Raw genomic sequence first — 8,565 nt, 5'->3', positions numbered from 1 at the left:
CATTTTTTCATTTCTATACTGCCTTATAATAGCGCCAAAGGAAGACAGAAATCCCTGCACGAAACATTACATTGTAATTATTACATTATACTTACTGTAATTACGACATTATATTTCTTGTAATTATTACATTATACACATTACGAAGAAAGGTTGAGTGCTTTCGTCAGGTGTCAAGTTGATGTTTTGTTTTCAACGTGTGGTGATCAAGGGAGGCTCAAGATTTGGTTTGGAAGGGCCCCATGCAAGTTTGATGCACCGTTGGCTCTCCTGTTATAAAAACTTAAAGCAACTACCGGGGGAGGATGAGTAAAAATCCATTTTCAAACAGACGTACGTGTGACAAAGTATCCTCACCAAAAAGTTGATTTAAAATTGCTTAGATTAAAATTTACTAGGAATGTTTCGATTCCTAATGTTTTGCAAGCACTTTCTCAGGGCCTACTTGGTATTCGAAATAAAGAAAATGCGAAATTCTTTGTATTTCGCTGTTAACAAAATGTCCTACATTTTCTAAATGAGGACATCGTTGGTGATGGTGACAACACGCACCTGCTTTTAGAGGACGCTAAAATTGAATCAAGATATTGATGTTAGAAGTTAAATATACAACACAATAATTCACAACAAATACATAATTATTTTGTTTCCATATTATAAAAATAGTTACAACTGCATTGAGCACAGTGCGTTAGCTTAGAATAGAAACAAAGTAGCTGCGTGTACATAAGTTCATCATCACAAGTGAATTCTTATGGGTTGTTTTTATACTACAGATTTATGCTAAAGACTGATTATCTATTTGAACAAACTTGAGCAAGCAAAACATAGTTCGTCTTCAAGTTCGTCTGTGTGTATATACGGGCAAACTGACAGATCGTCCATCAAGATGCGCAGGAATTATTTGAATAGTTTGTTTACTTAGACGAATTTGCATGGGTATTTTGACTTGACGCATCATCCTTCTGTGAATATAAATGTGGAATGAGGACAAACTACGGAAAAAATAATACTTCGTAGTTCATAACTCGCTCCAAAATCTTCCAAAGGCAGAATTGGACTTTGTGTGGTTTATTAATAGAAAGTTCGTCTTGTGTTTATACTTAGACGTATGATCTGTTAGACGGATCATTAGTCCAAACGGATGGGATTATTCGCCGTTTAATCAAGTAAGGCTTTAGGTGATTATTCTGACATTATTTGTGACAAAATTAAACCAAATAAGATAGAAAGTATATACAATATTTATGAATTGCGACAGAAACTGTAATAAAATGTTACAAGAAATTAAGATGCGTTTTATTATGTCAATGTTTACCTAAATTTTAGGGGGCTACAGGCCTCTCAGTTGCACCACCACCCCACCACCCCACCACCCCACCACCCCACCACCCCACCACCCCACCATCCTGTTTTATACGCCTTTAGAATCATCTTGCCTTAACACAAAGCTGTTATGCATCTGCTGATTCGTTTTTGGGACTGTATGCTATCCGATTTGTATGCACAGTCGACACACAGTTTTCAATTTTGCTTATAACTCTTCCGATATAATTATTCTACATCACAGATAAACATTTCAATTGCCTAAAGCACTTATCGTCACATGATTCAAAAGTCTTTCATGTGGAGCCAAAAATATTTTTAGAAATACAAGCGTCTTTGTTTTTGTTGTTAATTTTGTTGTGATTTTCAAAAATACATCATTCTTTCCGTGCATTTTTTTGGAAATTTTTGTCGTTTCTAATTTTATATAGGGGACTGTTTTGATAAGTACCACAGGCCTTTGATGACCTGTGTATGAAACAATCCATGTCAAGATAGAGGGACTTCTTGATTCTTTTCCTGGTTGTGATTTTAAAATCATCTTTGAATCTAAAAAAATTCAAATTCAATTTGAATCAATGTGTGTGGTACATACAAAAATAGGTTTTTTACAAATGACTAACTTCCATCATATTTGGAGCCTTGCAATGAATGTTATAAAACTGATTAATTGCAACCCACACCTCACATTCTACCGTGGCAAATATTTATGCCAGCATAGTTACCTAGGTAGTTGATATGGGGGGATAGTTCAAATTGCTATTTTCCGTGCTCTCACCTACCGCGCATTAACAGAATGAACAAGCTAATGCTGCTTAGATAGAAAATCTCTAATGAATAAAATTTTCTAATAAAGAACCTTTAAGTTTGTAATTTTTCCATGTAACAAGAAAGCAAATTTCTCTGTTTTTTGAATTTGTAAGCTTTTGAACGCAATATTGAAAAAGTCCGCAAATTTTGTTGTAACTATATAAAGTAGGGATCCAAGGTTAGTGCTAAGTTTCTCAGAAAAAATGTTTCTAGACATAGCAAATAAAATTAATTTCAAGTCTGCTTAGTATCGAGTCTTGGCCAGGGGCGCTACAGGAGATTATGAAAAAGAGGCCGAACTCTTTGAATTTGTTTGAAAACTGAATCTGTCCTGTCATTTTTTACTATCATTCAATTTTTTTGTTTTTTTCTAATAAAGGCGCAGCATCTCGCCCACCTAAATCCGCCCCTGTTGGCGTTTCAAAAAATGCCAAACTAAAATTCATTTCGAGAAGTGCTTATCAAAGTCTAAGCAGTTTGTTTCTTGACGAATAGCCTTAGACGTAAATAAACCTAAATTTCGTATTTGCACTTACATAGCGTATACATAATAAGGACATTTGGCACGCCACAATCATACATTCGTAATTCATGCATCACATTTTTTTTTACTATGCAGTATACAACTTAAAAGTTACGAAATCACTCATGATTTACTTTCTTTGTTTCGGTTATGTTGTATTTTTTGATTCTTCTGACACATATGTGAAGCTCATGTGTTCGGAAGAATAAATTGCTTTGCTTGCGATATTTTCTAGCGCAAAATTCCACCTAAATAATAAGGCAACGAGCAGTAAAATGCAACGGTATTCAATAAATATTTACGTAGTACAATTTGCATCATTTGATGAATAAGTCCAGTTTTCGGCAAGTTTGCATGAATGAACATTCATTTCGTATTTGCACTTTCGTAACGATTACATGAAAGTCGACAAATTATTAATGTCTTACATGACTTTCTCATATTGTTCTAAAGCACTCCACAACTAATGCTTTCTTCAAGGACAGTAATAGTGCACTTTATTTCTCGTAAAATGTTTCTTAACGAGGCAGATGTGTGCGCAACTTCAAATTTTATTGTCGTATGTTTAAGACGAATTCACCAACACGTAGTGTATGAGTGTAGTTTGACCAGAAGTTGATAGCAGGTTGCTAAACAAACAGCACTAACCAAGTACTTGGCAAATGCGGCAATAAGGCGAATTAAATAGCAATATTCTTACATTCTATATAAACTCGAGCTTGCAAAGTCTTCAAAACATTTGTCTACAGTGCCAGCATTAATGAAAAGCGTCATAGTTAAAAGAAATTTTTTGGATTTTGAAATATTCTATTTCCCCTTACTTTACTCTTAATACACAATTCATGATACAGTTTGCACAAAAATAGCGCATGCGCGTTTAGATATTTTTTCAAATAATAGAGCTGCTGGGGATAAAACGGGGTAGATACATTGTTATAAATGTCTTAACTAATGTGAGTTTAAGTTGGTGTTAAAATCTTTTTTAACAATCGCTGAAAAACTAATAATAAATTTCTAAAATATCATTAAACATAAAATGAGTGTTATTACTAGACACCACCCGGAAGGTTTACATTATGACTGACTGAGTGACTGACTCGTGTGAATTTTCGCCACTTACCACAATACTGCAAAGTTCCTATGAAAACATTGCACTAAAAGTAAGGCGCTATGATGTATTCTTAAATACGTGACCCCCTATCAGTATTGATTTGCAGTTGATCACTGGAAGTGATAAATTAAAAGAAAAACTTTGCCAATGCAAAAGGCCAAAATAAAATTCTATTTGAATTATTATTTAAAAAATGTAAAGGAAGGTTTATGAAGCTTTCGTTAAAAGTTCAACGATGAAAATGATGTTTTAACGATGTAATTATTCAGTGAATAATTACTTAAATAATACAACGTTTATATAAAAGTAATATGATACAGTGACATAAATATGGATAACTTATAACAATAATAAGGAAATGAGATGAATTAATGGGGAGCGTGTTGCAAACTAAATATTGTGTTGAATCTAAAAATTTGAACATTGATGTCATGGTTAGTTTTGTTAATGTGGAGTGCTTCTTTGATTTTAAGGGAGAATGAGGTGTCTGCGGTGTCGATAATTATGGAGCAAGAGGGTTAAAAGTTGGTTTTATGAAGGAGATTTAGGAAGGTAACGGTAGATATGAGAGTTTTTGCCTGTTGTGGTATATTCCTTGATTCTTGTGGATAAACGGCACCTTCTCAAATCTCATTCATGTAAAAGCAACTATTCACCCTCCTGCTTCAATATCATCGACACTGCAGACACCTCTTTCTCCCTTAAAATCAAAGAAGCACTCCACATTAACAAAACTAACGCTGACATCAATGTTCAAGTTTTTAGACTCAACACAATATTTAGTTTGTAACACGCTCCCCATTAATTTATCTCATTTCCTTATTATTGTTATAAGTTATCCATATTTATATATTTATGTTACTGTATCGTTTTACATTTGTATAAACTTTGTGTTATTTATGTAATTCTTCACTCATACTAAAGATGGCATCATGACGTGTCGAAACATGTCTATTTTCAAAACCTCGTCGCTTACATTAAATGAACCTTTTTCCACCATTTTCTAGTTCAGTTTATCTTGTTAGCCTGTCTGATTTCCTCGTAAATGAAGCGAACCATCGAATTCACTTGTAAAAAAACAGAATTGTCAAACCAGAGTACCTTTTCTACGAAATCATCCAGAATCCATCTCTGAGATGCGTGGTCTGAACCACAAAAATTGTGAGGCGTCAAAACGTTTTTGAGATCATTGTAATAATTTTCATATTTCTATCTGTTTCGTGTCATTTACTTATTTCATTTCAATTCACCGTCACTTACACAGGTTTCATGTCCAATGTGCCGCGCGCGTGATAAGGCTGGGACCGAGCGACGTGATAGTGAAATATTCAAAGCGATACTCGTCGATTTCGAAGAACAGATTGGAACTGACGATGTTGCAAAGGTTTGTGACCCATGTTACTGCATGTTAACCTTTGTTTTCCACATTCTTCCTTTGCCACGAGTCTTTTTCTTGTGCCTAACTTGTATTACTTATAAAAATACGATTGTAGTACCATTGTTGCAACAATTTCTATTGCTTCAGTAAGACGAATTGACAACGTATTTACCTAATTAAAATTCAACTATTTAAATTCAACAGTCGTATTACAAGTAGTACGACTTTGCCCGTCCTCTGTGCTGGTAGTATAGCTAACAATCCCGAATTTTGAGCTTGAAATAATCAAAATCACCACAAAGTATTCACAAAAACATTTAATTGACGCTATCGTTGACAGTGTGTGAAGCACTGTCTAAATTAATTCTGCAAACATAGTAAGACCTTGGTATAATTTCGTAAAAGCACTATTGCTAATTTACATTTAATATAAACGACGACAAGTTTTTTGAAAATAGACATGTTTCGACATCTCATGATGCCATCTTCAGCATGAGTGAAATAATAAGTGATGCAAGGTTTGTATAAAAGTAATATGATAAATAAATTACAACAATAAAAAGGAAATAAGATGAATTAATGGGGAGCGTCCGAGCGTATTATGAAAAAAATATTGTATTGAATTTAAAAAGTTGAACATTGAGGTCAGGGTTAGTTTTTTTAATGTGTAGTGCTTCTTTGATTTTAAGGGTGAATGAGGTGTAGGCAGTGTCGATGATTTTGAAGCAAGAAAGTGAATAGTTGGTTTTACATGAGTGAGATTTAAGAAGGTGTCGGTAGATATGATAGGTTTTGTCTCTTGTGATATGTTCGCTGATTCTGGTGGATAAATGGCGCGAAGTTTCACCAATGTTTCGGGAATTACATCCCGCGCAATTGAATTCATATACCACCATACATTTAATTGAATCAGGGATTGGGTCTTTGAATGAGAAAAGGTTTTCGATTTTGAATGATGTAAAAATTAGTCGAATCTCAATATCTGTACAGAAGCGTTTCATAATGTTTGTAAGTCAACGTCCAACATACACCCGCTGCATGCTTGTTTCTGTATTCTTCAAATTTCATATCATTCTAACGTGGATAAAAAGTCTTAGTCCAATTAATATTTCGTTTGAGTTTACAATAAATAATGTTTTATGAGTTGCGAAAATGCATAAATTTAAGAGATTTGAATATTCGCATTGCATATTGGTAATGACGCTCACATTCCGTCTAGTCATTTGCCGTACGATGTTAAAGTATCCCGCAGCAAACCAGATCACTTCTTGCATACTGTAGTATTACTTTTTGTATTATTCGTGTATAAATGCAATTATTGCTTCCTATAAAATACATCCAATTGCCTGAAAGGTTTGTACAGTAATTTTCTGGAAAAAATAATTTTTACCAAATTGGTGGTGCACTTCTATGTTATAGAGGACTAAAAATTTTTTAGACAACCTCTCGAAAGAAAATATGTAGTAATTGCTCTACTGCGGTGGGCAATGCATGTAAGCGATGCTCCAACTGTGGACAGCTCATTCCAAAGAGGCCTTCTTCCGTGTCAATACCACAATATTCGACCACGACAAGACAGAAAATGCTGCTGATGAAAAGGGTTAGATATGTGTTCTTTAATGTATCTTAGGGTATTGGAGCAGATGTTAAAATATCAATGTATAATTTGATTGGTTTCGGAATTGGACTTTTTTTGTAGGCTCAGACTCTTCAACAGAACCACGGTTATCATGTGGTGGTAATGTATTATCACCCATCAACCACTGGAGGTCCAACCGTCTGGGATTCTGCTGCAACTCCTGGCTTGGCGACAGATTTTATTAGCAGCAGTGGTGTAATTGGAAAATCAGCCAGAAACGTGTTTCAAACCGGGATGAAGAAGTTATGGCAAGATAGAAATGAAGATAGTCAATCTACAGATCTTTCATCTACGAATACTATCCCTGCCTCTACTTCCCCTTCCGTGTCGTTTTCTGTTTCTCCTTCTTTTTCAGCATCTTCATCTATAACTCTTTGTAGCTCTGTTACAACCTCTCTTCCAGTTAGTAGCGCTGCTTCAACATTCAATCCTATACGCAAAGATCTTCATTTTAATACGATTTCCGCAACTTTCGAATCTTCCTTCCTCTCTGCCGCTACAAATACCAATACAAATGTCGTCACTGATTCTTTTAGCACTAATCCCACTCTGGCCTCTTCCAGTGGATGTACCTTGATCGGCAATTCTTCATCTGTTTCAACCTCTTCTTCCTCTTCTTTAAGCTCCTTCGTCGCTACAACATCTGTGTCTACCATATCTAAAACGACTGCCCCATCTGTCCCTACAGCAACTTTTAGCACAGGTCAGGAATAGTGTACATAGGTATTAGCATTAAAATGGTTGATTTTTTAGTTTCTTAGAAGTTTTTAGGTTGTCGCAAAACAAGTTCGATCTTTTGTTGATTAATTTTGTCATCAACATGGAACACATTTCACAACAGTAAGCATGTCCAAACACACATGACTACTTTCAGCTTTAAAATGTTAAAACTTGATTTGGCTCTTTGGCAGTTACGTACATGCCGATGATGCGTAGCAATATTTCTTCTGTCATAAAGAGTGATCAACGAAGCAAATGGCTATGTCTTGAATTTAAATTGTTTCATGTACACTTAGGAACTGTTGTAGCATTGGCCAACGAGAATGGTGTAGTGTGTGGTTTTGGATGTGTCTCAGGAATGTCGAAGGTGCATAATCGGCCCGTGACTCCCGGCTACCTAGCTGTCTTTTTTACTAGTGTGGTACCGGGGAAAACAGTTGCTCCACCATTTCCTGGTCCATTCGACGAAGATGTCGTAAGACCTGGCGAGTCTTACATTTGGCCAGTTGACAGAATGTTTGTTGCTGGACCAGATGATTTTACTCACAATATATAGCTACGTAAATCTTCTGCATTTTTTTTCTTTGTGGATTTTATTATTTTCCTAAAGAAACTTCCTTGTATATGTATATTATAGTAAATTTTCTATTTTTGTGCCTGATCTTTGAGTGGAAATATTTTTCTTTAATATCATTGTATTATAAAAAGAACAGATTTTATATTATGCGCGTCATATCACGTAAGAAGTCCAAATAAGAAATTTCCGAGTCGTGAAATAAGACATTTATAACTACTTTGAACTTCACAATTATTAAAGTTGAAGTTAAAGTTGAAGTTGAAGTTATCTATTATTTCTTAAAGTTTTTACACGGTATATCAATGAATGGAAAATGGCGATTTTGATGGAATAAAAGTGTAGGGTAAGGCAGCGTGCTAAAACGTTTATGCATGTTTTTGCAACAGTGGAATGAACATGAGCAAAAAGACTTTAGTTTCTCTTACTAAAATGTTTACAAAAACAAAGACATCGTGGAATTTTTATTCAATTCTTCATTTGT

The 8,565-nt window shown here is 34.8% G+C and overlaps 1 protein-coding gene across 1 annotated transcript; it reads left to right on the top strand.

The window, feature by feature from the left end:
- The first annotated feature begins 5,046 nt into the window (after positions 1–5,046).
- Positions 5,047–8,084, top strand: LOC124453906 (mucin-21-like). Its single transcript, XM_047004736.1, has 3 exons — positions 5,047–5,154; positions 6,848–7,490; positions 7,804–8,084. Exons 1-3 carry the CDS (start codon positions 5,047–5,049, stop codon positions 8,061–8,063), a joined length of 1,011 nt encoding a protein of 336 aa, XP_046860692.1. The 3' UTR covers positions 8,064–8,084.
- The last annotated feature ends 481 nt before the right edge of the window (positions 8,085–8,565 follow it).

The sequence above is a fragment of the Xenia sp. Carnegie-2017 genome, unplaced genomic scaffold (genome assembly GCF_021976095.1).
Source record: "Xenia sp. Carnegie-2017 unplaced genomic scaffold, XeniaSp_v1 HiC_scaffold_26, whole genome shotgun sequence".
Classification (NCBI taxonomy): domain Eukaryota; kingdom Metazoa; phylum Cnidaria; class Anthozoa; order Malacalcyonacea; family Xeniidae; genus Xenia; species Xenia sp. Carnegie-2017.
The sequence above is the reverse complement of the archived record's forward strand: the minus strand, read 5'-3'. Positions and strand labels throughout refer to the sequence as shown.

Excerpts from the sequence above, each read along its gene's own strand:
- LOC124453906 (XM_047004736.1), top strand. The coding sequence starts at position 5,047 with ATGTGCCGCGCGCGTGATAAGGCTGGGACCGAGCGACGTGATAGTGAA. Across the intron at positions 5,155-6,847 it reads GAACTGACGATGTTGCAAAG|GCTCAGACTCTTCAACAGAA; the intron begins GTTTGTGACCCA and ends CTTTTTTTGTAG. Across the intron at positions 7,491-7,803 it reads TACAGCAACTTTTAGCACAG|GAACTGTTGTAGCATTGGCC; the intron begins GTCAGGAATAGT and ends ATGTACACTTAG.